The 22,909-nt window shown below is 35.5% G+C and overlaps 1 protein-coding gene across 1 annotated transcript in view; it reads left to right on the forward strand.

Moving 5' to 3' along the window:
- Positions 1-22,909, forward strand: part of LOC150097297 (small ribosomal subunit protein uS8) — a 42,392-nt gene that overhangs the window by 13,962 nt on the left and 5,521 nt on the right. The window contains exons 2-3 of the mRNA XM_090407750.1: positions 8,136-8,275; positions 19,165-19,330. Coding sequence (XP_090263876.1) covers positions 8,143-8,275; positions 19,165-19,330 — 299 coding nt within the window. The 5' untranslated portion in view covers positions 8,136-8,142. The remainder of the gene's footprint in view (positions 1-8,135; positions 8,276-19,164; positions 19,331-22,909) is intronic.

The following is a 22,909-nucleotide window of genomic DNA, read 5'->3' on the forward strand; positions in this document are numbered from 1 at the left end:
AGCAAATTTAGTGTTCTGACTAATTTCTCTCTTATTCGACTGAATTTATTCAATTGACTTCCTACCATACCAGCTTTGTTGATTCTGTTGTCTATTTCCATATTTAATTTACCATCTTCACTAAAAACCATACCTAAGTAGCTGAAATGTTTTACTTGTTCCACAGGTTCTCCATTCACAATGCTTGTCAGCAATCAACATTTAATTGACATTTTCAACAATTCTGCCCATTTTCATTGTCTTTGTGTTTTTATTGCTGACCTTCATACCATATTTATTACAACAGTTATTCAACTTAGTCAGGGAATCTTGCAGACTTGTAGCAGATTTATATAGAAGTATAACGAAATATCAGCATCAAGTTAATAAATTAATTATTTACTTAGTTTCTGTGTTCTATTATACCGTTAAAATAATAAACAACATGTTCGACGAACACATAAGTCTGTCCACACGTAGAAGTATAACATCGTCTGCATAAAGCAAAGAGCTGACATTAACATCTCCAATTTTGATATCGGTATTAATACCACTTTCCTTCATAATATGATCCATATAGATAATAACAGAGGGGATAATGTACATCCTTGTCTGGCGCCAGATTTAACATTGAACTATCTTCCTGTACTTCCTTCAATTCTAACTGCTGATTTATAACTCAAATAAAGACTAAGTATTGCTTGATATAATGCCCAATTGACACTATATAACCGTAGCTTATTGAATAGCTTCTCTCTTGGCACCTTGTCATATGCCTTTTCCAGATCGACAAAACTTAAATACAGATCTTGTTATATTCCCATGGTTTCTCGACTATTTATCGTAAAGTGAAGATCTGATCCTGACAGCCTCTATTTAGCCTGAATCCAGCTTGTTCTTCACCAAGCTTTTTTTTCCACAATTCTTCTCAACAGTTTCTCAAGTATACTAACATCAATCTTTCAGGAACACTCAGTAGGGAAATAATTCTCATATTCAGTTTTATTTCCCTTTTTGTATATGGGTACAATGAGAGCTCTACTCCAATCATTGGGAATTCGACCCTCTGTTTTATACCACCATGCTTCAGCATTTCTGGTCAAATCATCTACACCTGCTGCTTTTCCACATTTCAAGCCTTTGATATCTCAAGTATGGGTATGTATTCCTGACTATGTCTGGTCAGTGTTTTTTAAGACTGTGCTATCACTGCTTGTTTCATTTAGCAATTTTTCAAAGTAATTACTTCATACTTCAAGGAATTTTTTTCTCCAGTTTTCATGTCACCTTTATCATCTCTAATTCCTTTTTTACAGCACTCTTTCCTCCATTTCTGAGCTTTTTTAACAACCTCCAGAATATTTTGCCACCTTCTTGATATTTATTTTCTGTGTTCTTGCTAAAGTCTTCCCATGACTTTTGTTTAGCTAGTTTTACAGTGTTTAGCTTTCTTACATTTGTCTCTGTATTCTCTAAGAGTACAAACTGACTTATTTGCCAGTAACATTTGATATGCTTTCTTCTTTTCCTTCACTGTCTCTTTAACTTCCTGTGTCCGCCATGAATTTCCGATTTGTCTATCCTTGCAGACAAACTCACCTCTGGCTGAATCAATTGAGGGTTTTCTTTACGGTTTGCCACAGAACAGTAACCAAAGGTTTGGTTCCTGTTCTCAAACTCATTTTTTCTTCAATAATCTTTGTGTATTTTAGTCTACAGTTCACATATGAGAGCTGCTCAAATTTTATTCGCTTTGAAACTTTCTTACATGTTATTCTTTTCAGTATGAAATTCAATTTTATTCTGCTCAAGACTATATAGTGATTACTTTCAATTTCAAATCCTTTGTACACTCTGGTGTACAACTTTTCCTTTTTCATTGTCAGTAGCGTTCTCAAGAGCCTCAAAAAACCACTTCTACCTTAGTAGAGCCTTTAGTGGGATCATAGGCACAAATAAATCTCATTGTCCAGTTCCCCATTCTCATATTTGCCCATATCACTACTTGAGACTGCCTGCCATTCAAGAAGGTTAGCCTCGTATTTAGTGTTGAATACTATTGCTACTCCTTTTCCTTGATTGTTATTGCCTGAATATAACATTTTGTATTTATTGCTCAAAGATCTCACCAGTTTTTGTCTTTTTTGTTTTGGTCACCCCTATAATATCAATCTGGTACTTATTTAATTCCTCAGTCGATTTTCAACTATGGTGATATTGAGTTGGGGTGTGTTTTAGGGTTTGTTCTAGTAGCCAACTTTTTGCTGTTTGCCTTGGTTCCCTGGCGAAAACAACAAGGGCCTTGTTTAAACAGGTAATGCCCTGGCCGGCATGAAATTTTGTCATGTTGTACCATCATTTTGTATATTGGTTTAAGCTAATAAGAATACAATTTGGTCGGCTAAATCCCAAATTGCCTGCCCATCCTTGTTTGTTCAGTATCCAGGTAGATACCCAATAGGGTGCACCATGAGAAGGTGAGGATCGGACTTTATGTCAGAAGCCCTGGTCGGTTCTCCACATTCCTTTAAAGGCTATGTGGAGGTCTTCTCTCAGTTATACAGCTTTGACCCTTAAGCACCCCAAGTTTTTTTATATAGGATATAATGTCAGTGTGTGGGGGGGTAAAAGTTAGCCGGCTGCTTGGACTTTTTTCACTGTCGGATTAAGAATAAATAAAATAAAAATGAATCACAGACATAAAGAAGACAGTACTGGTTTGTAAAATTTTAGATACGGTGGAGAACTTTACCTAGGATCAGTAATAAACAGAAGGAGAATATGGTGATCAAGGGATTTTTTTCTTTATATTTTTTTCCTACCTGTAAGATTATTTAATAGAAATAATAAATTAGTTCTAATCTATGCATCAGAAACAAGGGTAACAATAAAAGCAATTAGGAAAAAACTGTAATCTTTGTAAATGTTTAAGAAGAATTCTATAAATAAAATGGCTGGAAAAGATATCCATTTAAGAATTATGGAAGAAAATGGCTAGTACGTAATATGCAATACTGGCTACTGAATTTATAAACTTAATACAATGTTGGATCTCCTTTAGCCTGAATTATAGCATGTGTAGTTTGGCATAGATTCTACAAGGTGTTGCACTGCATCTATGTATACAACATACCAGGCATTTAACTGGCTCATATTTGACAGAAGTGGACATTGCTGCCAGAACTGGTTTTCTAACATGTCCCATACATTCTCAATGGGGTTCAGATCTGGGTTTTTTTTGTGGGCAGAGAAGATGGTTGAAGTTGCTGTCTTGTTTTTTCTACTTGTATATAGTAGCATTGTTGTCCATGAACCAACCATCACATGCTAGATAAAAAGTCAACATCATAGGATGGACTTGATTGGCAATAATGTTCAGATATTCCTTGGAGGACTCCTGATCTTCCAGCAGTATCAGGGCATTCCATATCAACAGAACATGCCCCACACCCTGACACTACCTCCAAAATCTTCAGTTGTGTCTACAAGGCAAGCTGCACTCGTTGTTTCATGTTGTTCCTGACACCACTATAGACGAATCTTTGCAGAAATTAGTGGTTCACATATAAGCATGCGACTGCCAATACCAATCTTCTTTACCTCTGCAAATAGTTCTGTGAATATGGTCAGGAACTGCCTTCATTAAATGCTTGTCGATTGCTGCACACAGTTCAGTTTGTCTGTACAAGCATTCTCAGCCAACAGTGATCTTTATCCTGACTGTCTGAGGACTACAGTTAAGTCTCTTAGACAGTGTTGATTTTTCTACTGATTAAAATTTGGGATAACTCGCCTTTTGAGAAACTAGTCAGCTCTGCTGTTTTTAAAATTGTGGTTCCAGTCAGATAGACACCCACAATAAACCCTTTATTGAACTTCATACAAACCAAAGTTTGTATAGAGACTGTTGGTTTAAGTCGTCGCATTATGCAAAGAAGAACACTTTCTTTTCAACATGTATAGTGCTATTACTTTGTGGAGAAGGTCACTGCCCAGGTCAGTTTTAACCTTTATTGAGATCTCATCAATGACGGGAAGATGAGGTTAAATCACATCATTTTACTACTTATATCATCACATCTGAAAGAAAGTATGCTTTGTATTATACACAATATACCGAGACAATTGATGTTATATCAATATTGTGTATATACAAATAATGTTAGTGAAGACACTTCACACAAACCTTGATTTCCAGCTTGAGTAAAGGAATAAATGAAAATATGTCTTATTATTTATAATTTACTTTATAACCTGGTGGTAAAGCTTTCTACAACTTTTTTTTTGATCTGGCATATTTAATAATTTGGTGATATACCATTTTTCTACTTGTATATAGGAAGCATAACATCTGCACTGATGTGATCTTGGTAGAAACAGAACGTTTCTTTTCTTCCTCCTTCATCCCTGCAACTGCTGCACTGTGGAAGTCTCCCTGCCCCCCCCCCCCCCTCTCCCAAGGAAAACAATTTATAGTTATTTAAATCAAATGTAAACAAGTTCCTCTTTTCCCAACCCAATACCCATACACGGTACTAATGTACTATAGGTTGATCAACCAACGTCTTGTGTATGGGCACAATATAAAAAAAAAAGTATCCCACAATGCAGTATACATCTTCAAAAAGAAGTGTACTCCGCATTGTGGGATACTTAGCTTTTTTTTATATTGTGCCTATACACAAGACGTTGGTTGATCAACCTATAGTACATTAGTACCGTGTATCAGTATTGGGTTTGGAGTAGAGGAAGTTGTTTTACATTTGATTTAAATAACTATAAATTGTATTCCTTGGAAAACGGCAGGGGGGGGGGACTTCCACAGTGCAGCAATTGCAGGGATGAAGGAGGAGGATAAGAAACTAAGTTCTGTTTGTTTTTAGGTGTTACTGTGAAGGGATGTTGAGCGTGTTCCAATGAGTTAGGGAATGGTAGTTCAGAGTAGTGTGGAATGTATGTTTCCATGCCAATGAGGATTACTTTGGTAATAAGTTTGGTGCATATGTTTGGGTTAGAAAGCCGGAAGCAACAGTCCAACCATGGGAATGTGGCATAGAAGTTGCTGAGGCTGTCCCACTTGGTACTGTTATAATGCCAAACTACTCTTGTATGGAAATGTCTGCATAAGCGTTGTTGCATGGGGGAGGAGATTAGCACTAGATTGTGGTCAGAATTACCCTGGGGCTCACTACTTTCACTGTGTATTTGGAGGATCATTGGTGAGGAAGAGATCTAGGGTGTTTGGGGAGCGGTTCGGGTTATCTGGTATTCTGGTTTGCATCTGAACAAGTTGAGCAAAGTCATTAGTGATGGCAAATGTTTCAGCATTTCTGCCTGCAAGATCTGTACAACTGGAGGAGGAAAGCCAGCTGGTGTTGTGGACATTAAAATCTCCTAGGAGCATGATTTCACTGTTGGGAAAATGCCAACACAACCATAGATGTCATCTGTGGTTGTTTGTATTAAGGTCTGCAATATCCTAGGATGATTACTGTGAAGTCAGCAGTGTGCATATATAAATAAACTAGTGAAAATATTTCACACAAACTTTTTGATTTGCATATTCTTTCTTTTAGTGTTACACAATGATCAGCATTCATTCCAGTAAAATAATGGGGGACTACAATTGTGTTAGGAATAATTAGTTTCGTTTCCCAATGTTTTGACCTTCATATCGAAAGTCATCATTTGCAGTATATACATACAAAGACAAGCTATATTACATTTCAAACCGTATGCCAAAGTGACTGATTTGATTCGCCTGACCTCTAGTGAAAAAAATCATTTCTTGTTGGTGTTTACTTTACTGTAATACAGTAGTCACTTTATTATAAAAAGTGAGTAGATTACTTCAGCAGAGTAATCTACTCCTTTAGCACCTTCCCAGAGTTAAGACAAACAGCTTGGTCAATGGAGTTTCCATTTCCTTTGTACATTCTTGTAATACATATGGAATGATGTCATCTATGGCTGTGTTTGCATTAAGGTCTGCAATATCCTAAGCACCTCCAATTCATTTGTGTATTTTTGTATTACTGTCACACTTGGCACTACACTTTGCAAAGTGATAAATCAGTAATATTCAACTATTTTGTCTGCTTCTGTTACTTCCTTACCATCAACAATCCTACAAGAGCAGTTTTCTTTCTTTTACTTTCCACATAGAACTCTTTTTGATTTAATTTTTTTATATTCCCTCTTTTAATTCACTTTTGCCTTTATCATACTGGTCACTCTGGTTGTGTGTACCTTGTACTGTTCATAAGCTTTCCAGTTGTCTTCCTCTTTATTCTCCAAAACAATTTCTGCATTTCCTGAATAATGGTGCTTTTCATCTATCTAGTTTCTGAGTTATCCTCCTAACTCTTGGTATATGATCTGATACTGCTCTCTTCAAAAACCCTTTGACTGTTATTACATAACACCTCCAGGGAGTCCAAAGATTCATTGAGGGAGGGTACCTATTCTACAACCCTGTCTCCACTCACTCCACCAACTACAACGAACTGCAACTGCTTTCATCATCTACACTACTGCCAACCACCACCATTAGCATTTTCAGACAATCGCAAACATCAATGCCCACGGCAGGATTCGAACCAGCAGCATTTTGGCCGGAGAGCAGATACGCTAACTACTTGGCAAGCCATCTCTGCATTGCTCGCATCTTTTCTCATAGATTCTTATACCATGACTCTGCTTCAAACTGGCTTCTTAGTTTGTCATAGAATTCCACATCTGACAATTACTTGTTTTAGGCCAACATGATCATTCTCCTAATTGGAGGTGATGCCACCAGATCCTGCACTCTCATACCTTGAGTCCCCTCCATTACATGCTGTTTCAGGTAATTTTCAGCAGTTGTATAAATCTCATTTCCTTTCCTTTCATTATCATTCTCCTTGTTCTCATACACCAGTCTCCCATAATATTCACTTTGCACCCATTGTGCTAATTGGATACATCCATCTAAATTTTCTCCTGCATATACCCCCCCCATACTATTTATTTTAGTGACAATGAGCTATATGTTTCATTTAACGTATGTCTCTCCAGATGGTCTCAAATGCAAAGTCTTCTGCATCCCTGTGTTCTGAAAAATTGCATGCACATTACATTCTATCCCAGTGACTATATTCTTTATCAGTTGGGGCTCATAAATGCATATAATCTTTAGCAAAATTGAATTAATCAATATTAAGAATTCTTATTCCAGATGTTACTGGCATTGGTATACATAAACTGTTTCAGAACCTTAGGAGCTACATTAAACATCATCTGATCACATATGCCTAGGCCCCCCCCCCCCTAAAAACTTGTTTTCCTGACTGCACTCTTTTACTTTATTCATATGGGGGTTCTCCTCCCAGTGAGGGATTCAGTATTGCGTATTTTATGACTGTAGGTCCGTGTGTGTGTGTGTTCACAGGGCTGGTTTGCTTGTTCTGGAGGATGAAAAATCTGAGTTTCCAGGTGAAAAAACCCTACCTCTGCATGAGACTAGATAAAGGTTACTCACGTCATGTCTTTCCAACCAAAGGGCTTCATCTATATTGACTGAGCTATGGGAGCTCCGTGACTGCACTTCAGAACCTTCACTGAAAAACACTTTTTCTCAAGACCCCTAGCTCCAAATCCATTGAAATGCAAACCATCAGCCATATGACTGATATATTGGACAACATGACTAATATATTAGTCATGTTGTCCATCCAAACTCTCTCTCTCTCTCTGCGTACATGTACAGACTTCATACCATTTCTCTTGCACAAGCTATGCATTAACATGTTTTCAATTTTCTCAACTTAACTCTATCCCTCTATGGTAAAACTCCGTCTTTTGCTTTCTCCCTCATTTGCTTGTGCCAGATCATTAGTAACTGTCAATATAATCATATCCTTCAATATGGCAAATTCTTAAATCTGTTACTGAACATACAAATCTGCCTAATAATGCCCATGAATGCCAACCCTCTTCAAAAAAAAAAAAGAAACTTCCAGATCAGGTTTTATTGAGAAGGTAGTACAGTACTGCCTGTTAGTGATGTCACTGGTTATTGCTGTAAGTACTTCTGAATTTATATCCCTTAATTATGAAAATAGTTTTTCAAATTAATATATTATCTCTTCTAAATGAATAACTTTATATATTTTTAGATAGAAAATGGTACGAATGAATGTGCTTGCTGATGCTTTGAAATCTATCAACAATGCTGAAAAGAGAGGAAAAAGACAAGTGCTAATTCGGCCATGTTCTAAAGTTATAATCAAATTTCTTACAGTGATGATGAAACATAGTAAGCTATTATGTATTTTACTTAAGAAAAACTTGATTACTGTGTTCTGAAGGAAATATTTTGCAAATTAGTCATGCTTATCATTTACTTTCTTAGAAATTGAAATGATAGTTATTTCATGTTTGCCATTTTTTGCATGTCTTTTAACAGAATAAAAAAAAAAGTTTGGACTATATATAATGATGCATCCATCTAAAGCACTATCTATAGGTTTTCCATTTGTCAGGAATCAAAACATTTTGTGCAAGACCTGCCTGTTCTCGAATCTGTTTGAAATTCCTTTGTATCATTGAGTAAATTTAATTAAAACATAGTAACTATGTTGTATGTTATTAATGCAAGTTAATACTGCTAAACTGAAAATAACTCCAGAGACAGTAGTGTCAGCACTACACAATTAAGTTTGTTATTACTATCTCCTATCAACAATTTTCCTCCAAATTAGTCTATTACTGGTCATTATTCCAGTATTGATGTATTTAACATCTTGTGTTTCTGAGCTGCTTCTGACTGACTCAGTCCTCCCCCTAGACTGGTTTGGGTTGCTTTCCTGCCATCTTGGCATCAAATACCTGTTTTGCTATAATTTCCTCGCCCATTCTATTTAGGTGGCCATCCCACTCTATATTAGCTTGCTCACACATTCTTGAATGTTAACAGTGTCATATTTCTTTTTAATGTCTTCATTTTTAATATGATTCTGCCATTTGATGTAATCTGTTCACTCTTTATTTTTTTTATTTATTTATTTTTTCTTCAAAACTCGTATCTGTGGTCTACTTTATTTCTAACCCAATTCTCAGCTCCATAACTTAAAACTAGTTTGAATACCGTCTTGAATATTCATATAAATTTATTTTTCTAGCTTCCCACCATATCAACTTTACTTATTCCAATGTTTCTCTCCAAATTTAATTTGCCACCTTCATTGAAAACTGCCTAAATAGCTGAAATATTTTACTTATTCTTTAGGTTCTCCATTGAGAATATATCTGAAGTTTCTGTTTCTGTCTTTTTTTTCATAGTTTTGGTCTTTGTATTGCTGATTTTCTTGCCACATTTGTTACAGCCATTATGCAATTAATTAGAGAACTTTGGAGACTTCCACTGGATGATGTGCTTAGGAGTACATTTGCATAAAGCAAAGAACTAAGTTTCTCTCGGATTTTCATATCACATTTAATGCCAAGGGGTGCTTAAGGGTCAAAGCTGTATAACTGAGAGGAGACCTCCACATAGCCTTTAAAGGAATGCGGAGAACCGACCAGGGCTTCTGACCTAATGTCCAAAGACCTTCTCATGGTGCACCCTGTTGGGTATCTACTTTGATACTGAACGAACGAGGATGGGCTGGCAATTTGGGATTTAGCCGACCAAATTGTATTCTTATTGGTTAAACCAAAATAAAAAATGATGGTACAACATGACAAAATTTCATGCCGGCTGGGGCGTCGCCTGGTTAAACAAGGCCCCCGTTGTTTTTGCCAGGGAACCAGGGCGAACAGCGAAAAGTCAGCTACTGGAACAAATCTGAAAACAAACCCCAACTCAACATCAGCAGAGTTAAAGATCGGTACTATCAACGTAAGAAGTCTGAATGGCAAAGAAATGGAGTTAGCTGAGGAATTAGATAAGTACCAGATTGACATAATAGGGGTGACTGAAACAAAAAAGACAAACTGGTGAGATCTTTCTGAGCAATAAGTATAAAATGTTATATTCAGGCAATGACAATCAAGGAAAAGGAGTAGTCATAGTATTCAACACTAAATACGAGGCTCATCTTCTTGAATGGTAGGCAGTCTCAAGTAGAGTGATGTGGGCAAATATCCAAATGGGGGAACAGCACAATGAGACTAATTGTACAGTTTCTGATTGTGCACAATGAGACTTATTTGTGCCTATGGTCCCACAGAAGGTTCTACTAAAGTAGAAGTAGAGGAATTTTTTGAGGCTTTAGAGAACGCAACTGACACAATGCAAAAGGAAAATTTGGTCCTTGTTGGGGGGATCTAAATAGCAGAGTAGGAAATTATTATCAGACATACAAAAACATTTTGGGAAAATTTGGAGAAAAGAGCAAAGCTGCTAATAATGGTAAATACCTGTTGGATTTCTGCTCAGGACATGTACTAACACAATGTTCCAACATAAAAATGTGCACAAATTCACATGGAGAGAAGAGGCAAAGAATAAGAAAAGTCTCATTGACTATGTTATTGTTGATAGTGATGTTTTCTCTTTGAAGGATAATACCAGAGCGTACCTGAAAATTGTTGGAATAAGCAAGACATGGCTGGCCATCCTGACAGGAATAGAGATGGAATGGTATGATGTATTTCATTAAGATAGAAAGGATAAAAAGGTAGGTGAAGTGCTATTGATAATAGTAAGAGTTATGGCCATACATGTAGATATACAAGAGGGGAAATAATGACACTGGTTGAGGCATTTAGTGTGAGATTAGAGGTAAATAGAATGAAATACTTAAGTCTAATGTTGCTATAGACCTGGTAATATGGACAGCAGTGACCATGATATCTATAAGCAAATTAACAAAGAAAATATGAAAGTCTTCATTAGGGTGATTCTAATTATGGCAAAATAGATTGGGATGATGAGATGACTAATTTTCTTTACTTCAGGTTAAGTTTTTGAGGGACAATTACCTCAGTCAGTATGTAATGAGAGCATGCGAGGATTGAGGGTCTTGGATTTGATCATCTCATCAGAGGATGTTATTATAGAGAAGGTCAAATCCCACTCCAGTTGGTGAGAGTGACCATGAAGTGATTATGTGGGTAGCCATGTGAGGACTTCTGTCAGGAAAGGTATGTGGAACTACAAGGTTTGTGATTATGAGAAGCTTAGGGTGATTCTAATTATGGAGATGGCTTGCAGCTGTAGCATGGAATGAGGAATTGGGTGAAAAGGAGATCAGTGCTACTTTGGTGATATTGAAGAGCTATATAGTAGAAGCAATGCCTAAGTGTATTGCAAAAGTCAGAAGGTTAAATAAGATAGGTGAGAAATGTATGAATGAAGAGATTAAGCATGCAATACTGTGAAAGAAGGCATTATGAAGGCAACATAAGATGATTGGTAGTAATCAATTCCATGAGGAGTGCAAAGTAGAAAGGAACATGGCTCAGTTGGTAAGTGCAGTATGAGCACCACTTAGCTCAGGGTTTCCCAAACTGTGTTCTGCAGAAAGTGAATAATTATCAAAATTAACGAGTCTGGAATGGTTTGAAATGCTGCGACAAGTTCAAACATGTTTGAAAATCAGGTGCTCTTCACTTCATGTGTGGATTGTGCTATTGAGGGTGGCGCGTGCTGGCTGACAGCTGCCTGTGGTTGTCGACACCTCCGAGCGCGAGTAAACTACGGAGGTATCTATTATAAGAAACATGCGGTCACAAGCAAGGCCTGGCATGCCTGTAGTGTGTGTGCTTAGCTTTATATGCAATACAAGACCGATGATACTAGTGTTAATAATTTGTGAATTTTTATATAGAGAAGATTCATAGATATTATCTTAATATTTAATCCCACCATAGAGATGATCTCTGTTTCTAACGATTATTTTTTTTATTTCTGAGTGTACCTATATATTATTATATGCACAAGGGTTCACTCCAATTGGTGCAATGATCTTAACTCTTTCTTTCAGAATCCAAATAATCACTCACTCAAGACCAAAATACAATATAAACACATTTAATAAAACAAAAACAATATATATATATATATATATATACACACTTCAAACAAATATTACATGACTAACTACAAATTAATTGGATCCAAGGCCTTTTTAAATAAACTTACACTTAAGACTAGACTAAACACTTTGTTTGCATAATCACAATGTTCATAGCCAGTTTCTTTCTCTGTCAAGGCCCTTTTCAATAGATATATGACTATTCTTCATTTTTACACGATCCTTTCTCATCACTTATGTAGCACATTAATTCTTCCGAACTTAATTCTATCCCTGTTCTTCAGTAGAAATAGTCATATCCGCGTCCTTAATACAGATGAAACTTCCTAATCAGAGTTTTCTCGAACATTCCTTTAGAACATAAATAGCAATTTCTTCTTTTATCCACTAATACTCATTCACAGTCTTAACTCTTCCATTTAAAAAAAAAACTGAACAGTTCTACGATTTCCTTTTCGGAATCTACTATAAATCTTTCAATTAGTGTTTCCTCCAATATTCTGTTTAAAACGCATATAGCAATATTTTCTTTTATTTATCCACATACTTATTACACATTAAAACTTAATAGTTCCACGATTCCTTTTTCGGAATATACTATTAATTTTCTTCAGACTGTCGCATAAAAAAGTTCCTCCGAACCTAAATATCTGCTGGCCTGTGTTCTAAATTCCTTCTGAACGCTATCTTTGTTTACTCTCCCGTTGCTTTGATACCGAACTTGTCAGCTGTCAATCACACATCACACTTCTCGGCAAGCATGCGCACTTCATGAAACTGGTAAGCAAGAAGTTAGATATAAATAATGGCTGACACGTCTCTGTTAGCGACAAGAGAATGTCTTCATTTAAACACAACTTTTGATAATTTTAAATTACAATAAAATTCTTGTAAGTAATACAAATATCAAATCTGGTAAATACATCAATTTTTTTTAACTTCTTTACATATAATTTTTGACAAAGCAATTTCAATAACGGGCACATTTCAAGTGCCGACAATGCGTGTTAGGGTTCAAATTGTTATGAAACTAAAACTAATAAACATTCTAACATAAACAATTCGTAAAAATATTCAGAATTTTAATTATGATTATTTTTACACTAGACTCTAACCAAGGTGTTCCGTTAAAATTTCAGGATTTGTGAAGTGTTCCGTCATAGGAAAAATTTGGGAAATGCCGAGTTTGCTAATGATGCCAAAATCTTTTGATATGTAGCCAGCAAAAAGAATGATATGGTGGGATGACATTGATTGAAAAAATGGTAAGTTCCAAAGGAGTGGAAGGAAGGCAAGATTGTACCACTTTTTAAGAGAGAGATGACAGAACTTGGCATCAAATTATAGGCCAATCTTGTTGGAGCAGCTGACGAGAACCAGGATCCAGAATTCGATTGCCAACAGTGGTATTATGTGTGATGGACAGCATGGATTTGCAAAAGGGAGGTCTGAGTTTAGTAATCTTTAATTGTAATCTTAAATTCCAATAAGGTGATAGCATCATTGGACAAGAGATGTATACACAGTAGTATACTTAGATTTTGCAAAGGCTTTTGATAGATTACTGCATGTTAAGTTGATAGTCAAATTAGAGTGGATGTGGATATTAGACTAGTGCATTGGATTGGAGATTGATTATCTGAGAATAGCGAGCTGCATATAGAGAAGCAATATCTGGAAGAGGAAGTCACTAGTGGTGTGTTTCAGGGAAATTGTTTTTATAACAGTGCTGTTTAACCTGTATGTTAATGATGTTGCAGCCTTACAGAAAGACTTGAATATAGACCAAGTGAATGGGCATAATAGTTGTGGATGCTAGTTCACTTGCAAAATGCAAGGTTTTAAATTTGGGAAACAAATGAGACGTAAAGTTTTCACTTGGTGGCAGGATATATTGTTAGAGGTGGAGAAAATCTTGGGTTGATGGTGGATAACAATCTAAAATTTACAGGAATTCACATTGCCAAAACTGAGGGCAACATGGTTTTGGCACTGATTTGTAGAGATTCTGGTTCCATTGTATAAGGCCTTAATTAGGCCACATATGGATTATTGTGCACAGATTTGGTCATCTGGTTTTCAAAAGGATGGGGATATATTGGAAAGGGTCCAAACTGACTGAGGTAGTTTCTGATCTCTGGAATGTTGAAAAGAAGCAATTCAGTCTAGTGGATAGGAGGAAAAGGGATAATATGATAGATGTACAACTTGATAAGTGGTTATTATAGGATTAACATTGAAGAGAGTTTCATAAAACTGTGGGAGGAGAACAAGAGGTCATCCTTGGAAGCTGTATAAGGATGTTGTGACCAAGGAATTGAGAATCAAGTTTTTGCATGATGAGTTGCGAATAATTGAAATGCATTTGCCTGAGAGTGTGGTGTCTGCAGAAAATTTGAATATGTTTAAGGCATGGTATCCTAAATGAGTCTTTGACTTCATGTGGTCTTGGGATAATAATAATGAAATGTAGTTTTGTCCTTAGCTTTTGGACACCAGAGTAATTATGCATCAGTGAAGATTTGACATTTTTCACTAGATTCTTTTTCAGATGTTATGTTTTAATTTATATGACAAACAAAATGTTTAACTTTTAATTGTACTGCTTTTCTGGCTTCTATTATTAATATCAACAGACCTTCATAGAGTCAAGAAACTCATCGTGGGAGATCTCTTTCTCACACACACAGTTCATTGTAGTATGGTGTCTGCAGAGAATTTGACTAGATAAGTCTTGACTTCATGGGGATAATACTCTATTATATAATGTTACCTGGGAGTATTCATAACTAAAAATTCACACGTATACCACAGTAATTAAATTTTAATAATATGTAGATATTTCGTCTTAAGTATCTTAAGACATCATCAGTACAGTTATTACAAACAATACTAGGAATTGCATTCAATGGAACAGTTAATGCGTATGCTTACATTAGAATCTCTGTGTACAGTAGCATGTTTGAGGACCCTCTCCCGCTCTCAAAAAAAAAAAAAAAAAAAAAGATAGAAATCAGCTGTAATTAAAAATATGTGATAAAAATTTATTTTATACAATTGAGGATAATAATTTCTCAGACTTTTGGAATAGTGAGACAGTCATAACGGTTCAGATTGGGTCTGATGTAAGGCTTCAGCACTTTCTTTATATAAATGCTCATGTTTATATAAGGATCTATGTAGCAGCTTGGTGTTTTTCCACTGGATTCTATGGTCAGGGTTTTCAACTCCATGTTGTACGAGGCCAGATTTGTGTGGTTTGATAAGACGGATGTGGTCTTGATGTGTTTTCAGATATGCGCTTACTTATAGATCTTCCTGTTTGTCTGTAGTAAATATCTTACAAGAACATGGAACTTTTGTATATGCCAGGTAGCATCATAAGTGAGAGTTTGGAGAAGGTAGCAAATTGTGGATCTGGTTGATTGGTTTATAGGTAGTGGCGAGTTTGTATTTCTTCATAATTTTTGACAGATGTTCTGAGATGCTTTTTTGATATATGGTACAGGAGTCCTATGGGCTTCTTATCTGGATTGATAAGAAGGGAAGTGGCTGATGATTTTTTTTTAATTTTTTATTTATATTAATTTTTATTTTTTTATTGTATCCATTTAATAAGGCTATATCTTTTAATAATTTTCAATTTTTGTTTTAAAGAATCTTCAGAGGAACAAAATTTGTGCTGTGGATACCAAAGATTTTATGATGCCATATTTTTTAGATGGATGGTGAGTCGATGAATTGTAGATGTAACTACCTGAAAAAGTTGGTTACATTTCCACTTCTATCGTAAACCATGTTGTTTACATTGGATGTGTGTAAGAAACAAAGATACCTTGCAATGATTCTTTTGTCTAGTGTGAATTTGATGCAAAGATGAAAGTTGTTGATCTTATCTAAAAATGAGTATTGTTCAGAGTGACTCCAGACTGCAAAGGCGTCATCCAACATATTGTATCCATATTTTTGGTTTTGGTCCAAGAGCGAAAATTCTATCTTCTAGATGTTCCAGGAAAAGGTTGGCTAAGTTTTGTGATAAGGGAGAACCCGTTGCTGTTCCTTTCTCTTGTTTATAAATTTTGTCTTTCCATGTGAAGTATCTGGATGTGATAGCAAATTTGAATAGTTCCACAATATCGGATGGAAATATTTGAGTTAACAATTTTATTGTCTCCTTGTGAAGAATGCTAGTGAAGAGAGACAGTATTGAAGCTTATTAGCATATCTGTTTCTGACAGTTGAATGCATTTTTTATTTTTCTGTGAAATTCTGTGGTACTAAAGCTGAGTGGCCTATGAGAAGACAGAGAAGGTTAGACAAAAAATCTTTATTTTGTAAGTCAGGCTGTTTATAAAATTCACAATAGGTCTAAGTGGACAGTTGTTTTTGTGTAATTTAGGTTGAACCATATTCTAGGAGGCCTAGTATGGTATTTTCCTGAGTCTTGACAGTTTCCTGATCTGTGGATGTTGTTTCATCCAGTAACTTGTTGAGTTTCTTGGGTTGTCTTTTTTGTATGATCATAATCTAGCTGGGAGTATGTATTTCTATCTCGAAGCAATATATTCATTTTCCGGTTGTATGATTTCATATCTAAGATGACAGTGGTATTTCCCTTGTCGCTTTGGTGATAACTATGTATTTATTTCATTTTAAGGAGTTCAGGGCTTTTAATTCTGATGGTGGAATATTCAAAATCTGAAGGGTTGGCATCATAGATTACTTTGGCTATTTCGAAAGGCTGGGGTTTCTTTCAATGTCTTATATGAAATCTATAGTAGGAACACGTTTAGACAAAATGAGAGACTTATGACCTTGTGCTAATACATTAGCACACCGAATCAAACAGATGGCCAGATAACTTTACAACCCATTTGTCAGCTGGTAATTTGATTATATTTGGTCATAGTTATCACTGAAGCCGACATGGTTTGTGTCTATGCAGTCAACCTCTTTTGATAATCCTACCTATAGCAGAATCCAACTATGTATTATGTCTTGTTATGTACTATCTCACATCAAACAGCCTCATACCCTGTAGTATTCATATATCGCCCATTATTCTAGTTCTACTCCATTCAGATGCACTCAATACATTAGGTCAACTTCTAGCTTAGATCAAATGTAGTTGATCTGAAAAACATAATGGGGACAATAGGGCACAAACTACACTCATCTACTTGTACATGACGTGAGACTTTGATTGACAAGAAAAAAAAAAAAAAAAAATCTAAGAGGAATTATTTTGTCTTAACTCGGCGCTATCCAACCTTAGGTAATCCGAGGGTCGGATTAGGAAAAAAAAATTATCCAAGGCTGCATCACAATGCATGTCTAGTAATTTGGTGAGTAGCAGTGACACAACCTCTAAAGCTGAACAAACGAACAACACTGTGTACTAACGTTCCCAATGAGCGCCTGGGGCATGTATGTTGGAACAAAATGGTGTAAGAATGCTTCTTTGACACATCTAATATTTGAAAAACACATGGGTATATAGTGATGTAAAAACACCAAATAAAATTATCAATATCGAGATTATCGATTAGTGATAGAATTAAAATATGTAATACGCATATAGAATTAAAATATGTGATACGCATTTGATTCAAATTGTTGTTTTATTTTTTTGCTTCAGCAGGCTGCACAAAATTGTACCATGGGTCGCATGTGGCCCACTGGCAGTGCTTTGGACAGCCCTGTCTTAACTTATGAAATGGCAATTTGTTTCACAATTTTGTTGTAACCTTAGTTGCATGTGAAAGTAAAGTGATGGTTCTATAATTCTCACAATTTCTGGGATTTGACTTTTTTGGAATTGGGATGAACACTGAGGAGATAGGGCTCCAGAAATCTGTTCACTACTTTTGTGTTATTAAAGACAGTGGCGAGTTATTTTCAGCTTTATTCTGAATGCATTCCAAATACATTATTTTCTTCGTCTAATTTACACATTCCTTTTTCATTTTAAAGCATCCCATTCATCCCATTGCCAGCAAAGGTTGGTCGACTGGTAGAGCCTCTGCTACTAATGGCTCAGTTAAGTAAGTTTGAGTGCGGTTAGTAGTTGGAAGGGACCAATCGTTCGATGCTGTTGGCACACTCTCCCTCGATGAGTCTTTGGACTCCCTGGAGGTGTCAAATAATAATAATAATAATAATAATTCCAAAGAATTTTTATTAATATCTACGTTTAATATCTAATCACACCAAAGTGGCTGACCTTGCATTTAGTAACATTCAGCTGACTGCCATTTTCACATGCCCACTATTCCTGCCTATTGAAATCATTTTGCAAGTACTCCATATCAACAGCACTGCTAATTACCCTACTTATCTTTGCTTCATCAGCAAATAGTTGCATGTCAAATCCTTCCCAATGTCATTAATGCATAAATTGAATAACAATGGATCAAGGACTGATCCTTGAGGCACACTACTAGTTTCCTTAAATTAGTGCACATTGTAGAGAAACTTTCATATTACCCCATAACTTTCTCACATTTGCTAATTACATCTGATACACACATCACACAACTACTCATTGAAGTTAACTGGCTTAAACCTTTTTTTAAAATGGGAAAAAACAACAAATGTGTGTCTTATTTGTAAATCACTCTGAAAACCTAACATTTATGTTTCATGAATACAGATGTCACAATAGTAAGATGACAATAATAAAAAGCAATTTATCAATATGGTCTATCAGTTTCTAGTTTGAAAATTACTTTGATAAGCAATATGTTTTATCTTGTCATTGAAAATATGTTTTATGCTAAATTTGTTGGACTCTTCTTTTAGCAGATTATTATGAATACTTGACTTTTTTTTTTTTAAGCAAACCAAAACTTATGCCAGAAATTAAATTTGGTCCATTAGCACAGCAACAAATTGAAATAACTGTTGATGGAAGTATTTTTTAATTACATGCATTTATTTGTATTAATGCTAGTATGAGGATATAATTTTAAAGTGGTCAGTATGTGAAAAACAAGTGTGTGAATACTGTTTAAATTTGTTTTCTTTGTACATTAAATAAAAACAATCCGACAACAATTTAAATTTACATTTGAACAAAATATTTCAATTTATTGTATTAATAGATGTTTAGAAAATGTCTAGCAATGTTTAATTTTGGGGAAAATATTTTTTTTTTTTTTTATAGATTACATTGGAGAATTTGAAATAGTAGATGATCATAGAGCAGGCAAGATTGTTGTACATCTCATTGGTCGTTTGAATAAATGTGGTGTCATCAGTCCACGTTTTGATGTCCAGCTGAGGGATTTGGAAACATGGATGAGGAATCTTCTTCCATCTCGACAATTTGGGTAAATATGTTTTCATTATCATTAACGATTGTAAGAAAACTAATGATCCCTAATTAACTTATTTCTTCTGGAAATAAGGTTACCTATTGAGCTTGAAGAATTCCATCATCAAATTCCTGCCATGTACCCTCAAGGGGTGTACAGGATATGACAGTACTACATGAAAAAATTACATCATTACTAACTTCCTATCTACAATTTTCCTCCAAATCAGTCTGTTACTTGTCAAGACTCCATTATCAGATCTTATATTTCTATCGTCTAAGGCACTTTGTACCGTATCAATCCACCTATATCTTGGTCTTCCTCTGGGTCGTTTTCCTGCCAACCAGGCAGAGAACACTTGTTTTGCTAATCTTTCCTCTCCCATTCTATTTAAGTGACCATACCACCTGAGATTAGCTCTGCTAATGCATTCCTGGATGCTGACAATGTCAAGTACTTTCCTAATATCCTCGTTTTTAATATGATATTGCCATTGATGCCATCTGTTCACGCCTCTAATCTTTCTCAGGACTCTCATATCTGTGGTCTCTAGTCTTTGGTCAAGTGTTTTACTTCTGACCCAACTCTCAGATCCATAAGTTAAAACTGGTTTGAACACTGTCTTGTATACAGCTAATTTAGTGTTCCGACTAATTTCTCACTTATTCCATATGAATTTATTCAATTGACTCACCACCATACCAGCTTTGCTGATTCTGTTGTCTATTTCTTTATTTAATTTACCATCTTCAGTAAAAATCGTGCCTCAGTAGGTGAAATGTTTTACTTGTTCCACAGGTTCTCCATTCACAACACAGTTGACATTTTCAATGATTCTTCCTATTTTCATTGTCTTTTTATTGCTGACCTTCATACCATATCTATTACAACAGCTATTCAATTTAGTCAGAGAATCTTGCAGACTTGTAGAGGATTTATTTAGAAATATAACATCTGCATAAAGCAAAGAGCTGACATTAACATCTCCAGTTTTGTTATCAGGTTTAATACCACTTTCCTTCATAATGTGATCCATATAGATAATGAATAACAGATGGGATAATGTACATCCTTGTCTCACACCAGATTTAACATTAAACCATCTTCCTGTACTTCCTTCAATTCTAACTGCTGACTTACAACTCAAATAAAGACTAAGTATTGCTTGATATAATGCCCCATCGACACCATATGCAGCGTATTGAATAGCTTCTCTTAAGCACCCCTGAAGAATTCCATTCAGTGTAAATAAAAATGGCTGTTGTAAAAATAATCAGTATTTTCTATAAAATAGTCGAAATGAATTCTCTGTACATTCATTTTAGCGAAATGGATTTATAGAAAATAATTCATCATCGTCAAATTCCTTCCATGCACCCTCAAATGGGGTGTACAGAATATGATAGTACTACATGAAAAATTTACATCATTACTAACTTCCTATCTACAATTTTCCTCCAAATCAGTCTGTTACTTGTCAAGACTCCAACATTAACAGATCTTATATTTCTATCGTCTAAGGCACTTCTTACTGTATGAATCCACCTATATCTTGGTCTTCCTCTGGGTCGTTTTCCTGCCAACTTGGCAAAGAACACTTGTTTTGCTAATCTTTCCTCGCCCATTCTGTTTAAGTGACCATACATGACTATTCACAACAGAATTGACATTTTCAATGATTCTGCCTATTTTCATTGTCTTTGTCTTTTTATTGCTGACCTTCATACTATATCTATTACAACAGTTATTCAATTTAGTCAGAGAATCTTGCAGACTTATAGCGGATTTATTTAGAAGTATAACATCATCCGCATAAAGCAAAGACTCACATTAACATCTCCAATTTTGATATCATTTTTAATACCACTTTCCTTCATAATGTGATCCATATAGATAATAACAGAGGGGATAATGTACATCCTTGTCTGGCACCAGATTTAACATTAAACCATCGTCCTGTACTTTCAATTCTAACTGCTGACTTACAACTCGAATAAAGACTAAGTGTTTCTTGATAGAATGCCCCATTGACACCATATAACTGTAGCATATGGGATAGCTTCTCTCTTGGCACTTTATCATATGCATTTTCCAGATCTACAAAACTTAAATACAGATCTTTGTTATATTCCCATGATTTCTCCACTATTTGTCGTAAAGTGAAGATCTGATCCTGACAGCCTCTATTTGGCCTGAATCCAGCTTGTTCTTCACTCACCTTTCCTTCCACAATTTTTCTCAAATATACTTGCATAGATCTTGCCAGGAACACTTAGTAGGGAAATACCTCTGTAATTCTCACATTCAGTTTTATTTCCCTTTTTATATACGGGTACTATAAGAGCTCTACTCTCCAATCATCGGGAATTCGTCCCTCTGTCCAGGCTTTCTGAACTATGCAGTGCAGCCACTGTAAGACTTTTATACCACCATACTTCAGCATTTCTGGTCAGTTATCATCTACTCCTGCTGCCTTTCCACATTTTAAGCCTTTGATGGCTTTTTCTACTTCAAGTATGGATATGTATTCCTGATTCCATGCCTGGTCAGTGTTTTTTACCACTGTGCTGTCATCACTTCATGTTTCAATTAGCAGTTTTTTCAAATAATTACCCCATACTTCAAGGATATCTTTTTCTCCCATTTTCATTTCATCTTTATCATCTCTAACTCCTTTTACAGTACTCTTCCCATCATTCCTAAGCTTCTTCAGCAACCTCCAGAATATCTTACTACCTTCTTGATATTTATTTTCTACATTCTTATCAAAGTGTTCCATGACTTTTGTTTAGCTAGTTTTACACGGTGTTTAGCATTCTTGCATTTGTCTCTGTATTCTCTAAGAGCACAAGCTGACTTATTTGCCAGTAACTATTAATATGCTTTCTTCTTTTCCTTCACTGCCTCTTTAACTTCCTGTGTCCACCATGGAGTTCTAATTTTTCTTTCATTGCAGACAACTTCACCACATGCCTCTCTAGCTGAATCAATCAGGGCTTTGTTCAAGGCTCCTACTGAATCTCCAAGGTTTGATTCCTGTTCTCAAACTCTTGTTTTTTCTTTAATTATCTTTGTGTATTTTAGTCAACTGTTCATCTGAGAGCTGCTCAACTTTTATTCACTTTAAAACTTTCTTATGTTATTCTTTTCAATATGAAATTCAATTTTATTCTGCTCAAGACTAAATAATGATCACTTCCAATTTCAAATTCTCTGTACACTCTGGTGTCCTGCACCAGGGACAAAACATCACTATCAACAATAACATAGTCAATGAGACTTTTCTTAATCCTTGCCTCTTCTCTGCATGTGAATTTGTGCACATTTTTATGTTGGAACATGGTGTTAGTAATAACCAGTCCATGTCCTGAGCAGAAATCCAACATGTATTTGCCATTATTATTAGCTGTGCTCTTTTCTCCAGATTTTCCCAAAACGTTTTTGTATGTCTGACAATCACTTACTACCCTGCTATTTAGATCCCCAACAAGGACCAACTTTTCCTTTTTCATTGTGTCTGTAGCTTTCTCTAGAGCCTAAAAAAATTCCTCCACTTCTACCTTAGTAGAATCTTCTGTGGGACCATAGGGATAA

This window comes from Typopeltis vanoorti, chromosome 17 (genome assembly GCF_054136105.1).
Source record: "Typopeltis vanoorti isolate ZY-2024b chromosome 17, IOZ_Tvanoo_1.0, whole genome shotgun sequence".
NCBI lineage: Eukaryota > Metazoa > Arthropoda > Arachnida > Uropygi > Thelyphonidae > Typopeltis > Typopeltis vanoorti.